Source organism: Siphateles boraxobius, unplaced genomic scaffold (assembly GCF_051911475.1).
Source record: "Siphateles boraxobius isolate OS27281-9 unplaced genomic scaffold, OSU_SipBor_1 12, whole genome shotgun sequence".
In the NCBI taxonomy this organism is placed as follows: Eukaryota; Metazoa; Chordata; class Actinopteri; order Cypriniformes; family Leuciscidae; genus Siphateles; species Siphateles boraxobius.
The window spans coordinates 14,216,623-14,242,346 of NW_027508722.1; the positions used below are offsets into that span (position 1 = coordinate 14,216,623).

General features: G+C 36.8%; 2 protein-coding genes across 43 annotated transcripts in view; one reads left to right on the forward strand and one right to left on the reverse strand.

Annotated features, from left to right (window-relative positions):
- The first annotated feature begins 11,224 nt into the window (after positions 1 to 11,224).
- uts2r3 (urotensin-2 receptor 3) lies at positions 11,225 to 12,549 on the forward strand. The gene has a single exon (XM_077219352.1). The coding sequence runs from the start codon at positions 11,395 to 11,397 to the stop codon at positions 12,547 to 12,549; it is 1,155 nt and encodes a 384-aa protein (XP_077075467.1). The 5' UTR covers positions 11,225 to 11,394.
- A 5,643-nt stretch (positions 12,550 to 18,192) lies between these two features.
- The window catches only part of LOC143716740 (uncharacterized), a 70,258-nt gene continuing 62,726 nt past the window's right edge, over positions 18,193 to 25,724 (reverse strand). For 13 of the 42 annotated variants that reach the window (XM_077209108.1, XM_077209130.1, XM_077209110.1 and 10 more), the window contains 4 exons: positions 23,351 to 24,044; positions 21,984 to 22,343; positions 20,974 to 21,148; positions 18,193 to 20,674 (listed from right to left, as the gene is read on the reverse strand). In XM_077209108.1, the coding sequence (XP_077065223.1) occupies positions 20,416 to 20,674; positions 20,974 to 21,148; positions 21,984 to 22,343; positions 23,351 to 24,044 (1,488 nt within the window). In that variant the 3' untranslated portion in view covers positions 18,193 to 20,415. Of the gene's footprint in view, positions 20,675 to 20,973; positions 21,149 to 21,983; positions 22,344 to 23,350; positions 24,125 to 25,031; positions 25,124 to 25,507; positions 25,595 to 25,724 lie in introns of all 42 variants that reach the window. The other 29 variants (XM_077209118.1, XM_077209112.1, XM_077209123.1 and 26 more) reach the window with 17 other exon arrangements.

The window sequence follows — 25,724 nt, forward strand, 5'->3', positions numbered from 1 at the left end:
ACACATTGGCGAGGTCGTTGTGTCATTCCATTGATGCTCACTGTAACAAAAGGTTATTTTGGTGAAGTAATGTTACATTGTTACCGTCATATCAGCTGCAAATATTTGGTTCATAACAACATCACGGCACGTTTTATTAGCATTAGTGTAATATAAACTGCAAGGCCCTTTCTAAAGCGGATATGACTGATATCTACAGCACCAAAGTATAACACAAGTAGAAAAATAAATAAATTAGCCTATATATATATATATATATATATATATATATATATATATATATATATATATATATATATATATATATATATATATGGAATAAATAGGATGCCTCTTGCCCTTTAGCCTATCTTACATGAGGCAAAAAAAACAAAAAAAACAGATTGATCAATGGAAAATGCTCTCCGGGCACGGAAACAGAAAGAGAGTCTGACAGAGACTGACAGGCTAACAGGATAGAAGAGATGCGATTGGCTATCCAAAATACATTAATAATTTATTTATGACTGATATATGTGGTTATATCATGGTCAGCATGTGTTACTCATAGTAATAGACTGATTGTTTTATGTTTTACAGCCATAAATGACATAGTATGTGAAGGGTTTTGATTAGTCGATCAAAATAAATTCAAATACATTTACATAATTAATAAATTGAAATAAAAGTCAACGTCATTTAATTTCTTGTTACAGGTGAGGTTTTACATATGAACCACTAGAGGGCAGAATGTTTCTATTTCAACACACTGAACAAGCTCTTTCTGTTTTGATTGAATAGACACTGAGAGAATAATGTTTTCTTTTGATTTGCCACTTGCTGAACCAGTAAAAATTGACAGCTAACACGGTTCACTGTGAAAAAGTGGTTTGTTACATAAGTGTAAAAAAAAGGGAAAAAAAGAAACTCACCTGGACATGGTTATACATAGGCCTATATAGTGCATGTGACTGGCTTAAACGGTGAAATGAATGTGCCTTTAAATGTAAAAGAATGTGTGGTTTTACAATAAAATGGATCTGTTTTAAGTTTTATAAGATAAAAGTGGCCTTAATAGCGGTGTTAATTTGCAGTTTTAAAGTCCTATTTATAATATAACCACATACTATTGTTTTTTGTACAGCCTAATAAACTTTAGGACATTTGGACATGTTTTTGAGAATTGATGTGTACCACACCCTGCCTGAAGCTTATTTCCACATCACTATAATTTGTTTTGCCTGATTAAATGCTTTCTGCTTTCAATATTTTTTTTCACATTAATTAAATAACAATATGCAAAAATATAATTATATAAAAATAATTTTTAAAAAATTACAGAGCTAAATTTTATCAAACTAGCTGTCCTTCCTCTCACATGATGTCTGAACTGTGTGAACTCAAGAACAATGAATTAAGGGCATACTCAAACTGCTTTGGGCTATGTCATAGAGGGTCAGATTTATTACAATAAAAATAGCATAATTAATAATAATGGAATTAAACATTTAAGTTATGTGTCTTATAGCTTTCATACAGTATCTTCCACATGTCAGTTATTAGATAGCATGATTGGTTAATTTTCATTGTATAATCTAATTTCCATAAATGCAGACGTAATCCTCTGCTACCTTTCAGCACATGTTCAGTCTGGTCCAGGAATAAGATAAACATCCAACTGAACAAAAGCCAATCTCCTCTGGAGTCTGATTCAATCGCTGTACCTTGGGTTTGCCAGATCTATAAAACGCTGAACTGACAGTCAGATTCACTCAGTTTGTTTTTTGTTCTTGCAGTGGAAGAAGCTCAAAAAATGACAATTTTGGGGAGAATTAGATAAATTGAGTTAACTAAGCTCAAAATAGCATTTAACCAATTTCTTTCTTTCCCCATCAAAAGAAATAGTAGCAATACTTATGTATTACTAGTAATAGTGTTACAGTGTGTATTATATTAATAGATATAATTATTAGCGTAAAGATAATTATATTATTGTATTACTAGTAATAGTACTTTTTGCATGCTCTGCTTTGAGTGATAGAATAAAAGCTAACTATTGAAATTCTGCCTGAGCATATTTAGGAAATGTGTGAAGGTAATTTCTCTAAATACAGTGTTCATGTATGACCAAGGTCAAGAATGGAGTTTGGACAAAGATTTGAATGTAGGAAATTTTCAGTCACCATTGGTCGGCCCACTAAAACCATGGATTCTCTCACCTGACACTGTAAAATATGATTTCCAAAGTTGTAAATAAAAACAAAGATAATTGTGGAGAATTTTTAACAATCTAACTGTTTCTTCTTCAAAATGTCACATATATTTCAATGTGTTATTGACAGCACCCATTGACTAAAAAAATACTATGGAAGTCAATGGGTGCCATCAACTGTCTGGTTGCCAACATCCTGCAAAATATCTGTTGTGTTCAACAGAAGAAAGAAACTCATACAGGTTTGGAACAACATGAGGGTGAGTAAATGATGACAACATTTTCATTTTTGGGTGAACTATCACACAAAAACAGTAAATTAGTCAAGTCAGTGATCTCATAAATCAAATACATGTTTCTTAGTCTACTTTAGTGAAATGAAATAATCCAGGATTTAAACAGGCTGTCTCTTTATAAGTGAGTCACTGAATCATTCAGTCAATCAACTCGATTTTTTCAGGAATTAAACAGTGTCTGAAATTGCATATTCTCTGATAGATACTTCTTTTGAATAAGCAATTACTTTGAGGCTGTTAAAATAGTATGAATGTAATCTGGATGAGCTACATTCCTTATACTGTCATTTTCATATGAACTCATCATTTGTGCCACTTTACTGCCATTTACAAATTGTCTCCCATGGTCTTATGGTATAGTCAAGTGTCCATTGGAGTACTTCAGAATCTCACTGGATGTAGTAGGTCATTCAGGGACTCTTTATCAACTGTTTTATGAATACTGTGAATTTGGACATACAACTCTTTTCACATACTCTTTTCGCCCTATATATAGGAAGGAAGTATGCATATTCAGATGCAGCTATTAAATTATTCAATTAACTGATTCGTTTAAAACCACTGATTCATTCAAGAACAAAATAAGTTACTCTCTTTATGAGTGAGACATTGAATCATTCACTCAATCTATTCATTCAAAAGCACTGATTCATTCAGGAACACAATAAGTTACTCTCTTTATGAATGAGTCAATTGATCAATGAATCATTTGCTCAATCTATTCCTTCAAAAGCACCGATTCATTTAGGCACAGCACTTTTTGTGTTGCTTAGCCTATGATTCACAGCCTTGCTGATACTTGACTATATGCATATAGCCCTTTTCACACAGAGATTCCGGAAAATACACGGATAAAGTGACCCGGGATTTGACCCGGGTTCGTTTGATTTTGGTTCATTCACACTGCCAGGGATTTTCCGGAATCAGAGAGTTCACACACAACCCGTAAAAATCCCGTAAAGACACGTGACATCGATGTGACATGTAATGTCTCAGCAGCGTCTGTAGTTTGCTTATAAGTTATGAGCTGCGATTTCTCTCTCGAGAAACCACGCTTGTGCATTTTTTTCTCTGATTCGATCATAAACTAGCGCATTAGCCTACGTAGGCCTACCGTTTCACTAGCCTTTCACTAGCCTGCTTTCACTTCAGCGTCATTACGACACAGCATTGATTACGGCTTAATTTTGTTTACACAGCGCGCGTTCCGGGACTGATCCCGGCAATGTTACAAGGTCCCCAACCCGGCATCAATCCCGGCATCAATCCCGGGTCATGTTTGCGTTCACACAGAGGGCGTTCTGGCAATTTCCCAGCAATTTCCCGGGATCAACGCGTTGTGTGAAAGGGGCTAAAGTGAAACAGTGTAAAATTACCAAAATTTGGTCCCTAATAAACTTATTGGTCAAAATGATGCATTGATAAAAACGAACAAAGAGGCTACCTGCAAATTTTTGTTTCTCTGACATAATGCATAGATACAGCAAAAGAAAGTCTAAAGAATTTCAATGCGTCTAGTTTGCTTGCAAGACGGCCATTAAACAAACTGTGTCGGAGGAATGTCAATCCTTTATCTTTATTAAAGAGAACTACTGAAACTGACGTGAATATAAACATCAGCACCAGAGATGGAGGATCAATATTTCATCTTGAACTCTACTAATCAGTCTGCAGGGAAACAAACAGTTTGTTACGTGCAAAAATGTCCGCCCATTTAATTAAATCTGCTGTAAGGAGAAGTCAAACATGGGGCCAATCTGTCAATTGGCTGACAAAGACTGGAGAATTAATTAACATAATGTAAGCAAAGCACAAGGGCGGTTTAAAGCCATTTAAAGGGTCTGTGATTATTTATGTCAAGGTACCTTAATCAGATTGTTTTTGGTTAGAAACCCATGTGCAGTGGCACAGCACTGAAACAAACACACACACACGCACGCACGCACACACACACACACACACACACACAGAGGTTGTGCTGGGGGTCCCGGTGGGGCTGGAAAGTTGTGTCTGGCAATTATGATCCCTTTGATGTGAACGGAGACACCCTGGGAAGGGCAGAACCTTACCCTTAAGCTTTAGCATCAAGACACCGCACACCACGAAATCTAATGTGTTAATACAGGCCTCATGTCAGCGAGCAGCATGAAATGAGAATGATAGGTCCGTTCTTTCCAAAAATTATGAGAGGCTGAAAGGGGCAGTAATTAGCTGAAAACCTAAAAGCATGTTTATTAAAATGACAGCCGTTTCTTTTATAAGGTTTTGGTTCAGTAATCCTCCAGAAAAGACCAGCATAAATTTCCACAAGCATTTTTATGCTAATTACATTACATTGCATTTATTATTGAGCGAATGCTGTTAACCAAAGCGAATTACAAATGAGGAACATCACAAGCAATTTGTCATACAAGTACACAATGCCAAGAAAAAAATATAAAGTACACAATGTCAAGTTTAATATAGGATTAGTGTAAGATACACAAGCCAGTATAGGTGAAAAGCTATATATATATATATATATATATATATACATATAGCTATATATAGAGCAATATATATATATATACTGTATTGTTGGATCAGCATTCATTTTTTAAGTTATGAAATATACCTCATGAATTGAGTAAATGCAAGTACAAAATTTAAGCAGATCTGAATTACTACATTTACCATGACAAATTAAATTGAGTAAACCCAACAAGTTATGGTAACTTAAACCAATATTATGAGTATTGTGAACTTATTTCATTTAAATACACTAAGACAAGCAGTTAACTATTAGCTTGTAATAGCGCAAATACATGTGCTAAGATTATTGTGCTCGATTATTGTACTTACACACACAATCATTGTTTAAAATGAAGCAACATGCAGTTTACTATAGTAGTACTAATGTAATGTAATGTAATGGTTACATAACAGAAACTCCTATAAATTCCAACATTTCAGAATGTTAAAAACTAACAGATCTCATATCCATTTTATTATTTTTTTTGCAAAAACTCACAAATTTCAACATTAACTCTTCTTATGTAGCCGATACGAAAGCATGCTGAGAAAATAATGTGTGTGTGTGTGTGTGCGTGCTATCGTTCTCTCCATGCACTTTAATATTTTACTAGACAAAGATTAAGCCTTTGTTGTAATTTCATCTTAGTCACATCAGGGTCTGTTTGTTCCATTTTGTATTTGTTAATCACAATCCATCCTTTAGTGAGACATCAGACAAACATTCTGTGTCACTCTTGCATTTTGTCTCTGTCCCGTCTGTCTCTCTTTCTACTAATCTCTCTCTCCTTTGCCTATTTTGGCAGGCCTGTGCCAGGTATTTGTTGAAATTCCACACACCCCGCAGGGAGAGGTATGTTGCCCTTCTTCTCGTCTTGGCCCTGGTGCCTGTCTCTGTCCATCTTGTGTTCTCAAATATACAGCACATGCCTGGGACACGCTAAGCCCAGATCACCTCTCTAAATCCTGCAGACTTCACACAAGAGTTGAAACCCATTTTAGACAAACACAGCAGTGGCTTGAGAAAGGATTACCAGTCTAATGCTTCTAAAGAACATGAAATTAAAATTCCGTCATTATTTACTCACACTTTTGTTGTTCCAAACCTGAATGCCGCGATTTAGTAAAAAGTTGTTTTCCAGAAAAATTCAGTGACCTCGGCTGCTAAAAGATATTTTGAAGAATAAATGTAAAACTGTTTGTTCATAAAATTAAAGTCCCAATGACTTTTCTTGTTTGAAAAAAAAGAAGACTAAAGAGAGACTAAATGATGACATAATATTCATTTTGCGTGACCTATCCCGTTCAGCAAAACAAAGAAATCTGGAAAATGCCATGAATACAGTTCAAATATGATACCATGTGAGAGGAACAGAATGAAAATAAAAATCATTATTCATGATAATCTTCTCCTCAGCCGTAGCTCTTAAAAGTTATTTTCCATTCTGCACATTCAAACTGGTTTCAGAAGACTTGAAATATCACACAAGCATGTCGACTACTTTTATATATATTTTTTCAGACATGCTGAACTGTCATACATGTTTATGTAAAATACCTATGTATGTATATATATATATATATATATATATACACACACTCACTTCTGCCTTCCACATAAATAAAATATAGAATAAAATAAAAACAAATCAAAGCAACTTACAAATGGTAAACATCACGAGCAATTTGTCATAAGAGCCATTAATATCTAAGACAAATAAAATAAAACAACCTTTGAGGGGTAAAACAGTCCATTAATCGTCCCATTATAAGAACAATGAACAACTGGATTGTGGTTCCATTAATGTATACAATTTTACAATGCAGTATTAAAGGTACACGGATTTTTGATTGATCTTACTAATAATATTACAATATCCATTTAAGTCTGAACTTTTCTGAGAAAAAAGTGATCTGACCGTTTTTAAGCTCTATAAATTATATAATTTTTTGAAATGATGGAAAGTCTAGCAGTCTAACAGTAATTCACTTTAATGAGTGTTCGCAAATATTTTGGTGACTCAAATGCCTCCGGTTTTAAAGTAAAACTCACTTTACTTACTGCAGTCACAAAATGAGAAGCGTATGAAAAACACTGAACAGTTGAACCAGGAGACTAATTCATCAAGCAGGCCCTATAGGCTGCGATGATGATGATCCTGGGCTCTTGCGGTCAACAACACACATACTCTCCTTACCCCATTGATTAGATAGTGTTTGAGTGTTGACCGTATCGGGTGTTCAGAGGTGGTGTTAAGTTGAAGTGTGTCAGCGGTGTGTGTGTGTGTGTGTGTGTGTGTGTGTGTGTTGGCAGGAGTGCAGTAGATGTGCAGATATGTGTTTGTTGGCCTTGTGTAGATGTGTGTTGGCACGCGGTGCAACAGTGAATTTGGTGTCAGTAGCTCATGAGGAGACGGGGTTGTAACTTTTGCTCTCTGTCTGTCTCTTTCTCTCACTCTATTACTCTTTCTTTCTCACTGGACAGTTATTTACGCCGATTGTTCCTTTACACTGGGCCGCCTTCAACTAATGAATCATCTTCATTTTACAGGAAAAAACATGTGTCCACTGACTCACTCGTGTGCATCAAAGATCTCAGGATCACTTTAACTGAAATAATATAGGTTGAATATTAATAGAAGCACTGTATGATAACTCATCTTGGTCATATAAAAGCATTTTGTTAAACATTTTTATGCCACTGTTCCCAGTTAGGAATTTAATTCGATTTTGGTGTTTTGAATTTACACATTCTGACCTGACTGGTTAAAAGATTTCATTTTTTTTGCGGTTTACACCAAAATGATATCAAAACAAAGGAAAACCAGTCCCCATAATCAAAACTGTATGCAGCTCAAGTATCACTTTCCCCGTTTTTTTGTTTCCCTTCTTGGTTTAACAAAAGTTTAAAGGGTTAGTTTACCCTAAATTGAATATTCTGTCATCGTTTTTCACTCTCATGTCGATCCAATAGTGTATACCTTACTTTCTTCTATGAAATACAAAAGAAATATTTTTGAAGAATTGTTGTTTCCATATAGTGAAAGCCAGTGGGGCCCAAAACAACATTGGAACCCACTGACTTTCATTGTATAGACAAAAACAGACATTCTTCAAAACATCTTCTGTGTTTTATAGAAGAAAGTAAGTCTAGGTTTAGAATTACATGAGGGTGCATGATGACTGAATTGATGATTTTTTTTTTTAATGTACTATCCCTTTAACCCATTCAAGTGGTTCTAAAGGACAGCATACTGTACTTGCAAGATATCCACACCATGCATCATTTAAAGTTTTGCATGACTAAGGAGGTGAAAATGTCCTTCCACTGAAACGGTTTATCTCCATTAATGGTTATGTATTCCTGTATGGTCGTTAGGGAGCGATACCATAGCCTATTTTTTAAGTGATTAAATGGTTTTCACTGCCTCGGCTGTGGTTTGGATTGTGACGCGTGTCAAAATTTCATCCAACATTTTTCACGCATGATTCAGTCCAGCCTCAAAGAATGGGTTTAATAACATGTTCATTTGTCCTGTGAGTACCTGTACAACTGAAATCATTTTACGTATACCTTTTCATGTTTGCTGTTGTAATTCTTAAAGTTCTCTAATAAATTCTACCTAAAATATTAATTTTATGCTCCCAAACCCAAATAGCTTTGATGGATGGTGGATATAAATATTGTTCCCTGACATTTACAAGTGTTTTTCCTATGGTATACTGACTGTATTGCTTTTGGCACTGATAAATACAGCCCCAAAGCACAGATCTTTCACTCGTAAAAATGTTCGTTAAAAGTGGGCTGAAGGGATCTAATCACAAGAGAGAAGTTAATGAACACAAAGAATATCAGTCAGGGTTATAAAGACTAAACATCAAATCACATTCAGTCCTCTGCCAATGAAGATCAATTGTCTCCCTCCAAGGCCATTCATAGTTGGTCTTTATTAAAGACACCCTTCTTTCTCCAGTCTTTCAGCAGAGCCTCTCTTCATCCCTCCCTTCATTTGCTTCAGACAACATATGGGGAGTGGACTGACTGTGACAGAGATATTCTACACCATCCTAAAGTTTCTTTAACTCTGCCCTTAGAGGAACATTAACACCTCGCTGAGATTTTGATTTATACTTTACAAATACACAATTTAATTAGAATATTCTAGAGTGGGATTTTCGTCATTGTCTCGCGGTTTGAAGTGTGGATATGCCGACATATGGAACATGCCATCTCTGAATACTCAATTTAAGGGTAAGACAATTTTAGGGTTTCAAAAATAAGAATAGGCTACACCTAGGCTATTGTATTAGCTCATTTTAATCCAATTAATTTAGTTTGTTGTGTCCTCAGAATTTAAACGAAACAAATAGCCTATGCGCAATGCTGTTGTATTTATAACAGTTTATTGTTCTAAGACATTGTTTGTTAGGCTACTTGCAGTTTCAGCTGTCTTATGAAAATGCCGTTATGCATGCGACAACCATCGAGTTTTAGCCTATTAAGGATGCGTATTAGCTAATAGGAGACGACCGGGAAGTGTTGTGACACCTTTTTCGTTAACATCTGAAATTATGTGTTTTTTGAGTGCTGTGTCACAAACTTTGGCCTATATGCTAAAAGCCCATCTCCATATTTTTCTGTTACGTAGGCTATTAGAAATGTACAACGAATAGGCTACATTAGTTAAATTAATGTCAAGTAGCCTAGCTACAAAGAGTGCAATTGTTACAATATTTCCATATCGGATTGTAGGAAACATTTTTCGTTTAACATGTAGCTACATTTGTGGTACAAAATAAAAGAACAACATAAAAATGTAAACAATAGAAATAGCCTACAACACACAGTGTGCGTTTGTGTCAAGTGGACACTGTCCCGGTTTAAGTCTTTATAGGCTACAAAGGTATGGAAACTGTTTCAACCCTCTCCGTCTGATATCTATTTATTTATTTTTAAACAGGTAAAGAGCTTGTGTGGACGTTATAGCCTATATAAAATTAAACAAGATCAACATGACTTGATTCAGATGATAGGCTATATCTCTTGTTCTGTCATCATTCATTCAAGATGCAATTTTTTGTTCTCCTGTAAATCCGTTATACGTTTTAACACGAAACACACTTCTGCTGTCATGAAGAATGAATTATCTCACCCCCGTAGTTAATTTGGTTAAACTGATGGTGTTACAACTCACTCATCGGTGCAACATTCCCCGATTTCCCCTGATTCAATGCAGACTACATGTGTTCGACATTTTTACATTATGAAAACAATAAATTACTAAAATGACTAGGACTCCTATGACACTGCTAACCCTTAAGTTCCTAAAATTTGTCAACAAGAGTTTCAGTTTGCGTAGCCTAAATCAATGAACAATTATCAAAGGGTTTTTATTTATTTAATTGGCTTAGCTGGGCATCTTATGATTTAAACAAACTAAATCCATATTTGTATTAAATTAATAAATAAATTAACTCAAACTAGACAATCTGTCTATCTCCGTGTCGATCTAAAAGGTGTTATTTAAAGCACCCTGGTAAGGGTAATGGGCGCAGCGGGTAACCTACTGCCTGTGCCAGTGCTTCACTGTAGCAACATTAGCCTCGTAACCCGTCTCTCTCTCAGGGTCACCATGTGCCACATATAATTCTCTCCCGTATGTGTTCTTACGCCCCCGGCTGGGCTTTGATCTTCACACCCGTCATTATGACGAGGAATAGAATTCCCCGAAAAAAGAAGTGCATACCGCTTTTTGACGACGTAGATAGGCTATAAGCAAAGTACAATCAAGTGTTTATCATTGTCTTATTTTTTTTTTCAGTACTTAAGATTAAAATTTCATCGGTTTGTGAGGGAAATTTTAGAGCAGCTTAAAACAGCGCTGCTGGGATCATTGATCTTAAATTGCCTAACTAGGCTACTTGATCAATTCTATTAACAATAATAGTTGTAAGCTAATAATAATTTATTTATTTAAACCAAATCCAACTAAGTTTGCTGTGTTGATATTAGTTAGTTGAACTCTACCAAAAAAAAATGAACCCATGTAGATTTGTACAAATTTCTGTCAATACTGTCAAAACTGATGCTGTGCATCTGACGATTAATTCTCTTGAACATAATATTATAATTCGTGTAATCTGTGATATGTATGATATTTAGCGTACTTTGACAAACTTGTAAATTTGTAGTTTTAAAAAAAAGTTTATAAAAATCACTGTTTCTTTGTCTCTTGTTTCTCTCTTCTCTCTCACCAATTAAAGCAGTCCACTCACAGCTCTCCCCTTCAAATTTGGATTCTCTGATCACCTGGGCACAGTAAACAACCCTAAAACACTCTGAAGTTACTTCTCTCAGAAGGTCACTCATCTTGGGATTCTTGGCATCCAGGACAAATGGACGACATCTCTGGCTCTACTTCTCTTTCCTCTTCCCCTTCCCCTTCATACACCTTTCCCTTTCCCACTAACCTCTCCCTTCCCTCATCCTCTCCTTCTCTCTCCCCATCCCCAAGTGTAGCCTCCACTGCTCTCTTCTGCTTTTTCCTATCCCTCCTTTCTCTACTGGGCATTCTGGGCAACCTGTATACCCTAGGGCTTCTGATTCGCCGCCGCAGGATGTCAAGGCGGCGACGCACCTCTCCTACCTGTTGTTACAGCTCCTCCTGCCTCGGCACCTCCTCCCCTTCTTTCTCTCCCTCCTCCTCTCCCACCTCGTCCTCCTCCTCTTCCTCCCTTCACCTGCAGGTTCTGAGTCTGGCTTTAGCAGACCTGGTGTACCTCTCCACTGCCCCCTTTATCGTGTACGACAGCCTGGCATCTGACTGGGCCTTCGGTGAACTAGGCTGTCGGCTCCTACTCAGTCTGGATTTGCTCACCATGCATGCAAGCATCTTCACCCTCACTGCTATGAGTCTGGATCGGTATCGAGCTGTGGCCGATCCGTTGGCAGCTTCGTCCACACCTTCCTCTGGACTCCTGCGAGTCGCTTTGGCCTGGGGCTTTGCCGTGGCTCTCAGTTTGCCCATGATGATCACTTTGCACCTCGAGGATGGAGAGAACCAGGAAGGCAAGTTGTGCGTTCCCGCCTGGGACGAGCAGAGTTCGAAAGCCTACCTCAGTGTACTCTTCTGCACCAGTATCCTAGGCCCAGGGCTGGCCATCGGAGCTTTGTATGCAGCTTTGGGGAGACTCTACTGGGTATCTCAGACGCAGCCAGCTTGGGTCGGAGGGGGCAACGCCTATCCGCCCCGTGCACCTCGCCCCAAAGTCCTACTCCTCATCCTGGGAATTGTGTTGACATTCTGGGCTTGTTTCCTTCCATTCTGGATCTGGCAGCTTCTACCATTGTACCGGCCTGAGGTTCTGCGCGTGGTGCCGGTGGGCACGCAGGTGACGATTAATCGCATCCTTACAGGGCTGACTTATGGAAACTCGTGTGTGAATCCCTTCTTCTACACACTGCTGACAGGCAAGCGCAGGCGTCCCAGCAGGAAGGCCATTAGTGCGGCTGCCCCACTCTGCAACAAGGGCAGCTCTGAACAACAATAACAGCTGCCCACTATTTTTATTCGCCAATTAGTGCAGCCCATGACCAATAAGACTGTGCATAGTTATGTTTATTACACAATTACTAATTTTGGTGCTAAAGGACTTAAAGATTATAGCTTTGTACACTGTGCAAATATAATAATACTCTTTAATCCAAGCCACTGATGGTGTGTCTTCTCTGCTCCCTGGACCCCTGTACATATATAATCATAGTTAATATGATCCGCAATATGGTCCCTGCAAACCAAAATGAAATAATGATGAAATCTTACAGAACTGTTTGCAGCAAAATCCCCAGTGTTAAATTAACACTCTGAGTGTGGACTCATATAAACACTGAAGCAGTGTTAAAGTTAATGCGATAATTAAGTGAATTATTGAGTGATGATTGAGCATTATTGAAGACACCTGATGTTAACAAGCAGAATTACTGAAGGTAGAAAACCGTGAAGTCGCCATTAAGGAGATCACTATTTGCTTTAGTTGGGCTTTTGACCTTTAAATCATTAACTTTAGATTTTGTTTGGCTGCTGTACGTGAGTTATAACAGCCAGATGAACAAATAGAAAAGGTGATCTGATGTTGTTGGTTGTGTTTAAACATAAACAATCATATGACCTAAATCACTGTACTCATAGAGAGCCCAAATTAGGTTTACTTTATGAACTATATAGCAGCACTATTCTTGTACAGCATAGTGTTTTAAACTTTTACAAAGTAATCCAAATAAATTTTTACACACGTCTCAAATACAAAATATATATATTTTTTATTTGATTCATTTTTTTAAGATACAAAGACATCAAGAATCAGCCTGTGAATCTCAACAATGGTGACAATTATAAAGCATGTTGCAGTGCATTCTGGGTGGCACCAATCAAAACTCATTCATGGCTCCCCTCATGCATTGCCGCATGAATAAATAATGAGCTTATGTTCAGAGGTGATCTGTTTGTCACCATTGCTGAGATTCATACGCTAATTCTTGATGTCTGTGTGTTCCAACATAAATTTTTTTGAAGTTTTATTTTTTTTTAATCATTTGGTTTAATTGAAAAGGCCAAAAATATGATGCCATACAAGGTCAGTGCTGCTATAATCAATTAATGTGAGCCTAACTCAGAAATTTAATGATTTAAGGGTCAAGATCCCATGAAGCAAACACGGATCTCTATAATGGTAACTTAAAATTACGGTTTTCTCATTCAGAGATTCTGTTTGTTAACATGAGGTGTCTTCAATAATGCTCAATCATCACTCAATAATTCACTTAATTATCTCATTATCTTTAACACTGCTTCAGTGTTTATATGAGTCCACACTCAGAGTGTTAATTTAACACTGGAGGTTTTGCTGTGACATAGCAATCAATTCTGGTCAAGCCGCTGTTAAATACTAGTGGACAAAAATGTGTGAAACATCTGTTTATAGGACAACTTGAAAGGGACGAAACAAGCTTTGTCAGGATTCGTGAATCGCCCCCAGGATACTATAAAAGCAGGTGTGAAACATTTAACTACTAAATTGGTTTTAGTGCAAAGGAGAAATTACATGGATTTGGCTCAAAGCTAAAGGACTTGTCAGAGTTTGCTCTTTTGAGGAGGATAAATCACTTCTGCCATGAAGCCAGGATAAACAATCACCATTCTCCAATAGGGCATTATGTTCTCCATGAGGTACTTCATTATAACTAAAACATTATTTTAGCCAACAGATCTGTTACAATCCTGACTGTGTATTTATTGGCACCTTATTTGAATCATTCATTTTTTTATTCTACCTGATTCTGTTTTTTTGTCACAATTAAATTGAATTAAACAATTTTAAACAAAATTTTGAACCACTCTTTAAAAACAGTAGTCAACATTTGAAGTGGATCAAAACCTTTCATCAACGTTATACATGAATTTTGAACAATACTCGTTCTTGTCTTAGGACAACTTTGATGAACTTTTTTGATCCACCTCCAATTTTGACTGCTGTCAATTGTTTCACTAGCACATATACTCAAATTTGTTCCATTTTTAAAACTGCATCTTTGCCCCTATTTATGCATGTTTATGGACAATTTCAGATAGGGAAACATTTATATCTCTAAAATTTTAAGAACAAATGTTCTAAAAAAAAAAAATTCATGCTGTGTTTGAAAAAAGCCTGGACCCTTCAAGATATATTTTTGAAAAGATTTTGTTCTAGCTTACCTGTATTATATTTATGATTTACTGTTTAATAATGCATTGCTTTGCACAAGAAAGCTTGGCTGAAAGAATTATAAATGAAATCTGAAGTTTCTTATTATATCATACAATTGTCAATAAAGAAATATTCCATGTAAGAACAACAACAGAATGGTTCATGATCTGAATGAGTCGTCTGGGAATGTTTAGAAGACTTCCTGACACTGCCTAAATGATACTGCAGAAACGTGACACTGTGAAGCAGTACTGTCCTTATTACAATAGCAGATGAGTGGGTTTTTCAGTGAAGAAAATGAAGAGAAAGGGAAGAGCAGAAAGATGGAGAAAGGTGTTAAAAAAGGAGAATGGACAAAAAAATTAATTAGAAATGAAGAGAAAAACACAGAAAAGAGCCAGAGAGAGGGAGAGATCGAGACTGTGCAAATAATAAAAAAAATGAAATATGGTTTTCATTCAGGAAGCATTTATTTATGTGTCTGCATTGGCCTGGACTATGCTTTTGCTAGCATTCACTTTTTTGTGGGTCTTGCATGGGGTGTGTGTGTGTGTTGCACTGCAGAGCTTGGATGTGACTGTGTTTTCATTGGATAATATCAGTCTTATTGAGTCTGTATCAGCTTTTTGCACTTTCTGAAACTGACCCACAAATGTTGGTGTGTGCTTTAACCCTCAATGTTTGGTAAGTAAACTTTGTAATCCAGTTTGTGACTTATTGGCATCATCATAAACAAGTACAGACTACCCAAAAAGGAACCTTGTATTTGCAATATGTACAATTCATGTGTATTGTTAAATGGCAGCACTGCATTGGTTTGTGGTTGCCTGCTGCTCTGTGACGCACATGAACTATTGTTGTTTGAAATAGAGCAGTGAAGATTGTAGATTGCCTGTGTGTGTGTGTCATAGGGGTGTCTGTCTTTAGCCCCTTAGTTGGAGATGCAATTGGGACTTGGCAGTCTTGGCAGGTGTTTTTTAAGATGAAACATAAAAAAAGAATATAAAATCAACAATACACAAATAGCAACTATATAATGTTATATATCCGGATTTAGATAAGCTGGATACAATGATTAAACACCTAATCTGCCTTTAAACAAAATTTTTATGTTTGAGGTTGTGATTTCATTGAGCTGTATCATAAAGCACTGATGTTCTCATCATTTGGTCTAAAAGCTCCATTCTGTCGCTATAATGCATTTTGGAAAAACGCCATCTAACATGGGACTCCATGAGGACCTGATGTGTGCAACTCCCTCTCTTTTCATTTTCCTTAGGCATGTGTTTTCATTTACCTGAGAAACATTACAGCATCTTGAAGGAATAATACTGAACGTGTATGTTCCTACCTCACGGTGTGATCAGACAGTTGAAAGTCATAAATGAGGTCCTGTTGCATACAGTTAGAATACAGAATACAGTTGCCACAACAGCTTCAATTTGTCCCAATGATCCACTTTTCACTTCGGTAAATCCTGTGGAAAAACAAACTCGTAATGTTTTTTATTGCGTCAGTTATTTTATATTAAATGATAGTTCACCATTTAATATAGCGCATTAATCAAATGGACAACTGCTGTGATACTTTATATTGCTTTTCTGGAGCTTGGCAGTATAAATCAATCTTTATTTGCAAGAAAATTTTTCATTTTCAAACATAACTTTTTGCATTTCACAAAAGAAAGAAGATTGGGTCAAAATGACTCAGTAAAAGTGAGTAAATGATAAAAAGTGTTAATTTGGGTGAATTATTTCTTTTTAAATGTATGCTTCTAATGCTCATCTATGTTCTTTCTCACAAGCAGAACTGCTGATTCAGATTAATTGAATAGTATTTACTAGCATTAAGTCTTTCGGGTGATGTTCTTAGCCTAATGGTTTAATAACAAGACTTTGGGGTCTTGAACTCAGACACTCTCCGTTCTTCTCTCTCAAGAGGGTCTGAATGATTGAGCATGTGATAAACTTCAAACATATGCTAGTATCCAGCGAACCCAAACAGTGGAAAATATTGCCATGAGGGAGGGCAGCAAATCCATAAGCTGTCAGTTTATATTGGTAGTCACCAAGAGCTGGTATGGTTGAGGTTTCCAACAATAACCACTGCGACTGTGTCGGAGAGAAAGCTCTAATTTTGAAGGAGGCAGCAGAAAGCTCCTGAAGACCGACCTAAGAGGTACGTATGGGGGGAAATAGTTCACTTTTTTCCCCCACTGCATCGTTTTGTGTTACCTGTGTGCTTCATAAATCCAACACATGTTCCTGTTCCTGGAATCCTGAGTGTCTTTCCATCCTCACACTCCCTTCCCTGTGCTGCAGTGTTTGTGGCAGGGGCAGGTGCCCCTCCCTTGGGCAGTCAGCTCAGGAAAGTCTCCTGCTGGGCAGACGAGACTAGGCCGAAGTTTAGGCCAAACTCCTGCTGAGAGAGAATAAGAGGCTCCCTTTCTCTAAGACACACATACACAGACCCAAACTCAAAATTCCCATCTGTTTTTTCTCTCTCTCTCTTTCTTTGTATGCCTATCGCTCTTCCCATCCCGTTTTTCTCTCTTTTTGAGCAGTAAAAGAATATACAAATCACCCCAACGTGTAGAAAATGTATGACTGTCATTACATTAGATTGCAAAATATCAAAATAAGTGGGGGAAGGTAGCACAAATAGCGATATGACTGTGTTCCAAACACTGCGTTAAGAAGCTTGTTAACTTTGCAAATCTGTTGAATGTGTGCATGTGATTTCAGGAAACAAGGCTTTGTTCTGGTCCTGATTTTAAGTGAACCCATGAATGAAGCAGTATAAAATGTATAGTAAGTTTTATACTTTAATAAAAGTTGTATTTTTGCTGCAATCTCAATGCGTTTGCTTTAACCAGCAGATGTCCTTAGAGTGTGGAATTTTACAAGCTTCAGAAAAAAAATTAATTTTGAAAAGCAAATATTACATAATTTATGGGCAGCTGTTAAATATAACAAAATTACAATCAATAAGTTATGACATGGTTTTATTTTGCTTTAACTCATCAAAATAAGTTATACAAAAACGAATTTAAGTCAGTTTAATGTAATTTAAGTTTAAATTACTTGAACATGTAAGTTGATTGTCCTTCAAGGCAGCAACTTTTTTTTTTATTCTCTGATCGCTAAGCTCAAACTTTTTCTAGTTAAACATTTAACAAAAGAGTATGTAAAGTGTTCAATTATAAACAATATATATTTATACTGAAAATGTACTTATACGTTAAGTGTTTTAATCGTCACAGTGTATCGTATTTATTTACTTCTGTGATGCATGGAAGTAGACACTTTCTGGTTGTCAAACCTTTTGGATCATGTTTATAGAATTCATACCAATTTGACAATGTGAAACAAATTGCGATGAGATTGTGTTGGTCGAAATACTTGTGGGGCCCCTGCTCATCATGACAAATAACAACAACAACAAAAAATCTGTTTTTGTAATGTTTATTTTAAACAGTTTACAAAGACCCTTGCAGCAAGAAAAAAAAAATCCCCACAATGACTTGCTAAAGGGTGCTGATCCCCGCCTTTTTTACCGTAACTTATGTTCACACACATACACCAGAACGTTTATGTTAGCATGTTGCAAATCTTGCAGATGTGTGACTGAAAACCTTTCGAACACTGCCAGCAAACAGAAGATGGCCAGCAATACAAGTGTCTCTTTGTAGACCGAGGGGCTCTGCTACCATAAAGCACCTTCTCCTGCCTCAATCCCTGTCTTCACACATCCATGGCAGCCGCCAAGATCAGGCGAGACCCTGGTTTATGTGCTTTGGAGGCCGGAGGTTACATAAATGAACATCAGAGCCACTGTTCACAGTCACACACTGATTCTGACCAGCGAGCAAAACTGTAAAAATGCCATGTCTGCACCTCTCGCCATCCTCAGCTAATCTCTCCTTTCCTATGCCTGGAACTCCACACATAAGATACATATACTGACTACTAGTGAAAATGCATCTATTTTGCATTCTTCTAATTTAAGCAATGGTTTTTAATACAAATTAAATCAACAACATAAGTTGTTAAAACGAGTTTTAAAAAAAAGGTAGCATACATGAATTTAATGGAAGCAAGCACTTTTTATGATCATATTTAATTACTAAGAATTTCATGCCAAACTTTGTTATACATTTCTTAGCATTTGAAAACGCAAAGGTTTAAACTTTAAAGGAAATCAGTTCCAGAATCTTTGAAATGGGACTTGACTTAAATGGACACTGCAAATAATACTGTAGAGATCTTGCACCTCCTTGTGGTCGTATATAGCAAATAGCACCTGTAAATCTTTCATTTATTTAAGTCTTCCATAGCCCCTCTAAATTGATTTCTGATTAAGGCTTAAAAATATCTTAATACAAATGCATCAGAATATTCTAGTTACCATATCTGTATCCTAGAATAGGTTCTTGTGTCAATGTGTAATACAAATTAAAAATCCCAGGTCACATCTTTTATGCTAAGAACTAGTTTCACATTTAGTTTCACATGCAGGTAGGAACGATTCTTCAAAAGAACCATTACATTAAGAGTTGTCAATCAAGATCTTAAGGTTTATTATCAGCTAAAGTGGAAAAACAGCAACAAAACATTCACTGGAAATCAAAGCCCTTTCCCGAGGTGGTACAATTCTCCTAGAAAGAACTAATTACTCGTGTTGAAACATTTGCTCATTCTCCATAGCACCTGAACTTAAGAACAAGTTCTATTACTCCCAAAGTGCACAATTCCCCGTAGCCATTTCCTGAAATAATAAATTATGCAAACAAATTGTTAAAAAAACACTACTTATATTAACAACATTCCCTAGGAATTCTTAGTTTTTTGTATCTCATATTTTTTATTATATAATAGTTGTTGGAAATTATTATTATAAGATATTATATTTTTGTATAACATGTTCCCCTAAATATAAAGTACTGTGAAAATGTCTTACACATGTTAGTATTTTCACCAAAAAAATAAAATAAAAAATAAAATAAAGGGTTAAGCCAGTTATTTATAGAATTTGCTGTAGTGTCTGTAGGAAATATCAGTTTACATTTCCTATTAGATTTGCTATCAATTGTAACAATCCAGTGAGATTTTTGTATGCACAATGAGTCTGACAGCAGCCGGTTTCCTCTTGGCTTCCATCTTGGAGACGTTGCTGCAGTTCTTCTGGATTTAATCTGTCTCAGTTCTTTGTGTTTCTTCATGTAATCACAGACAGACTCAATGATGGTGAGATCAGATCTCTGTGTGGAGCAGACCGGTTGTTGTTAGACTCCTTGTGCATACAAAAATCTCACTGGATTATTACAATTAATGGCAAAAAGAATGTTTGGAAATCTAAACTGGTATTTCCTACTGATAAATAACTGGATTAAAACCGTTTTTTTTTTTCACAGTACTGTACATACATAAAAAAAAAGACAGTGTGCAAGGCTGAGAACCCATGTGCAAACTTTAATTGATTTACTGTGTATGTTAAATTGTGATATCTCTTCCAAAAAGTAAAGAAATCTAGACTAACCAGCAATTGAATGTGCAACAACTTTTAAATCAAATGTACAGTAGTTTGTATATAAAATTAAAACATTATCAACATCTTTATGTTACACTGGACATGAACTGTCAGCATCACTTGCAGTGAGGCACAGCCCTGCACTCAAGAAGTGCTCTTGTTTACACGCCGCTTCGGTGTAGAAGGATTGTTTCCGGAGTCCTTGAGAGCCCGTTTGTGGGATTTTATGAGTGTGTTAATGTTTTTTAGCTTTTGTCTCAGTTGTCTTGAAATATGATTCCTTGAATGTCGTGTGAGGTGAGCGATTGGACGACTTGTTCGGTTTAAAAACTTAAGGAAGGCCAATACATCCAGTAAATAGTGTCTGACATTCATGTTACCATTCTGAAGGGTCACCACCCACCTTAAAATAAGGTTGACAAGTTTAACATTTTAAATGACCATTTCATTTTTTCCCCCCTTTTACTGTTCTTATAAATATGAACATTAGAGATGATACTATTGAGATAAGATGATAATTAAAGATGGCAAGTGAAAGGTTAATGCTAATTTTGTGCTCATTTTAAATATAAACAAGTTAGTCTAGCAGTTTCCTGTTCTTGGACATTGTGTTTAGATTTTTACATAAAGAACATTCAGTCACAATCATAAATCTATGAAATGCTAATCTTTAAACAAATTGTAAATGACTTCAGTACTCACTCATTAATACGCTCCATGTTGTCCAAAAACAGTAATGTTTTGATTGGAGGATATCCTTTTGTCATGTGGAGAATGAAATCTCTCACATGATTGACCTTCCGTGTTGTGTTTTCGCTCGCCTTGCATAATGGATTTTTACCCAAGCAATTCTTGTGGAAGCCTTTGAGAAGTTTCTCTGCATAAAAGGTAAAAACACAAAGTGTTCATTAACAGTCCCTATAACAGTGAAGGATTACAAATTTAAGAATAGGTTTAAGATAAGCTGATCCTATTTTCTTTACATAACATGAAAAATTAAGGTAGAGTAAATTGAATTTAGCATTTAAGGTTATAAATGATGATAGAGTTATCAGCAAGAGAGTCCGGCCAATCCTGTTTTCTGTATTTGTCAGATTACTGCTCTCTATCGAGGCTGCCATTCCTGTTTCTATCTATTGTAAGCAGATTACTGAAACTCTTGGTAGCTTCCGTCTCAGCGGTAGAGTTCTGACATTCCTGTTTTTGAATCTCACTGTTTGAATAGTTATGCTGAACCTGTAAACTACATTTACATGCTTTGTTCAAGATTGTCTCCACCTCTATGTAAATCCCTGCCCCTTGAAAGGTATAAAACACTGTGCTTAAGCTATTGAGGAAGACTTGGATGACTACAACATTGCAACAGCACAGTCCTTAATAAAGAGTAACTTCTGCATTGAAAGATATCCCAACGTCTCCTGGTCTCTGAGGAAAAAGTTTCCATCAACAGCAATGTAAAATGCTTTAATAATTACAATTAAAATGATGGAACCTGTGATTTTATAATTCTGGCTAATATTAATGAGCAGATTAAGAATACAAATAATAATTATGTATGCCCAAAAAATTTAAAATGACCAATATTAAATTAAAATTATTTAATCTAATAAAAATTAGTCACACTCGCTTTCTAAGATTAAGACTGTAATCCCCAAGCAACAGTAATCATGCGATCATAATTAAAATGCTTGCATAGATAAAGTTGTTCTTACCATAATCAAGATCACAATGTGGAGAGCAGACTGAGTGCTGGGAGACTTTTGTACAAATAATGGCTCGAATTCGGTTTTGAAGAACTGCAATCTGTATTTGGAGTTCTTCTCTGACTTTAGCAAGAATTAGACAGTTTTCACATTGACCCTTCATGGTCAGTTCAGAAACTGTGCTGACAAGTTGAGTGGTGGTAGAAGACACTTGATTTGTCTGCATGTGGGTGGTCTGGTTTGAGATGCTATTAGAACAGACTTTTATGTAACCCTTCCTGTCCATGCTCTGTTCCTCAATGGCCTCTTCAGTCTTTAAATCTCCACTTTTGAGAGTTTGTACAGGATGCTCTGAAGGTAACAATTCCACTGTAGAACAATTGGGACCAATATATTTTTAATATATACACGCATATACATTTTTAATATATAGCAAATTACATAATAATGAACATTATAATGTTATAATTATAATGCCTAAGGGTGCTTTTTACACTAGCACTTTTGGTGCGCACCAGGGTTCGATTGATAGAGTTTGGTTCAACTTCATTTGTATGATGTGAACACTGCTATTCGAACTCGGATGCGGACTGTACCTGAGCCTGCTGATATGAACACAATCACACTAAAAGTGAACCACTATTGATACCGTATGATTAGATAAAACTGTGGGTTTGTCTGTATTCTTACTCACTTTCAGGACAAGCATCACTGACGTACTGTAAGCAGAGAGAATGTGTATCTCATATCATTCACTCCCTCGTTCTTTAAAACATTTGCAGTATGACGCTTTGAAAACAAAACCAAAGGTCCAAAAACTAATTAAGGTTGCATTTACAATGGCACAAAAAATCTGATTTTTACCCACATTTACACAGATCGGAATTTGTTAAACACATGTAAAAACAAAAATACCCACGAGATCCTATTTATTCTCATCCGATCTGAACCACTTCCAAATGAGGTTTTAAATCAGAGACGTATCCGATTTCTGGACATACGACCTACGTCTAAACACGAATATCCGATTCACAAGTTTTCAACTGGTCAAAATACCATAACAAGCAGGCTATGCACATACAATGAGCACATATAGCCCAGCACATAGCATAGTTCTGGATGTTTGATAAGTTCCATCACGAAATAAACATCATAAAAACTGACCCATCAGGTTGTGAACATATTCCTATTCCTTTAGGTTCGGTGTTAAAATGCAAATGTAAACGCTAAGTGGACCAGGACTAAATGCTTTTTTTTTTTGGTCCAGACAAATCAAACCAAGAGAACACACCCTAAATGTCATAAAATGATCCAATAAGTCTTTCATATCAGCATAATAACATTAAATTCATATAACAATATTACAGATTACTTGCCCTTTCCACAGTAACGATCAGTTTCTTCTTTTAGTATGTTGAAAGTAAGTTGAACTTGGTGAATAGCATCTATACCCCCAGACATCTCTGGATCTTGCTGCATGCACCAAAACTCTGACTCGTCTGGGTCTTCCTGCTTCACCTGTACTGGGACGTCCTGCTTCACCTGTACTGGGACTTCCTGCTTCACCTGTACCGGGACTTCCTGCTTCACCTGTACCGGGACGTCCTGCTTCACCTGTACTGGGACTTCCTGCTTCACCTGTACTGGGACGTCCTGCTTCACCTGTACCGGGACGTCCTGCTTCACCTGTACCGGGACGTCCTGCTTCACCTGTACCGGGACGTCCTGCTTCACCTGTACCGGGACGTCCTGCTTCACCTGTACCGGGACGTCCTGCTTCACCTGTACCGGGACTTCCTGCTTCACCTGTACAGGGACTTCCTGCTTCACCTGTACAGGGACTTCCTGCTTCACCTGTACAGGGACTTCCTGCTTCACCTGTACAGGGACTTCCTGCTTCACCTGTACAGGGACTTCCTGCTTCACCTGTACAGGGACTTCCTGCTTCACCTGTACCGGGACTTCCTGCTTCACCTGTACAGGGACTTCCTGCTTCACCTGTACTGGGACTTCCTGCTTCACCTGTACTGGGACTTCCTGCTTCACCTGTACTGGGACTTCCTGCTTCACCTGTACAGGGACTTCCTGCTTCACCTGTACTGGGTCTTCCTGCTTCACTTGTATGATGTCCACACTGAAAGAGGACAAATCTGGGAGTGGAAAGAGAGATCTATTAAGATTCTCATTAAAGTTCATTGATAAATTATTCATTCACTGTATAAAACCTATCATCTCAGCCATTAAGTTACTGTAAAGTTTCAGGAGTGTCAACCTAATTTAAATACGGGTGTGAGTCCCCTAAATTATTATTCTGTGTGTGTACGGAACACAACTCAATACAGAAATTAAGATGATTGACCCCTCGGTAACTATAGCAGTGTTCTGGTGGCTTGTAGTTGGTATGTTATTTTAGACCACAGTAATATTACAGCAAACAAAGACTCATCATGGTCTACAATTTTAACCGTTAACAGAATCATGTTTAGTTTATGCTTGGAAGGCTGCTTTGCAGAGCGCACTCTTGAAGTGATGCCATGTTCACCTGTTAGTTTGTGCCACTTGTTTGGCTCATAAAACAATCACATTTATGGAGTTTTAAAGGGGGAAAGGGTAGGTTGCGATATTTTTATCTTGTTTTCAAAATGAAGCATTTGGATTTATTTTGGTTTATTGTGGGCTTGTTCGCTGAATCGCTATATTTCCTAGCAAGATCTGGTAACATGAGTCAAGGCTCGTACCTCTTTCCCTGTGGTTTTCTTGCACTTAACATACAGCAGAGAGACAAGTCTCTGATACTTGTTTGTTAATAACATTTAACTAGTTGTTCAGTTTGGTTTTATACACACTGCACAATTTTTGTATATGCGGTTGTCACCACATTTTTTTTTCAAGAGTTAATTATTGAATTCTGTGTGTGTAAAAAACAGATTAAGCAGTAAAAGGTGAATTTGACTGCAGTGTGCACGTGGACAGTGTCTTCTGGATCAGCATTTTGCTCAATAGCAGGTGCTTGTTACGGAAATGTATATTCAGCCACAGAGAAAAATATGTACTTGCCATTTCCATCACCATCTTCTTGCACTTGCTCAAGTTTAGGTGAAACTGAGCTCCAAGGACCAAAACCCTCAGACTTCATCTCCTGTCCTTTGCTAGAACAAAAGATCACAATGCTCTCTGAAGAAACTGCTAATAGTTACATATATCAAAAATACAGAATCAGATGAAATACTGTGGGAGCAAGTGCTTTGTAACTTTGAATCATACGGTTTGCTTAGCTGATCTAAATTATGAAACATCCCTTCAGATCTCCATAAAGCCACATTTTTTGAAAAACATAAACGCACACAGGCAGAGCAGAAAAACACAAATGAAAACATCGTCAAATTATCATGCAATGAAGACAAAAATCGCACATCTTCCTTGCTAAAGACGCCTTTTACAAAAATCCTATAAAGATATTCATTTTAAATAAGATTGAATAATCAAGGAAGGCCACTTTCATACAAGAAAAAAAACAACAACATTTCACTCACCGGTCGGACAAAATAGTCGAAACAGCTGCAGGTGGTGGTCTTGTGAATCCATGCACCAAAGGTGTGGATGTTGCAGTTTTCTCGTAACTTTGAAAACATAACAAATAGTTAATTTTACACCGTAGCTGCTGTTAGCGTTGAGCTAATTCGTAAAAGTAATAAACTCGTAAGATAAATAGCTCAAAACTCCACCAAAAACAAGTCAAACCACATATTA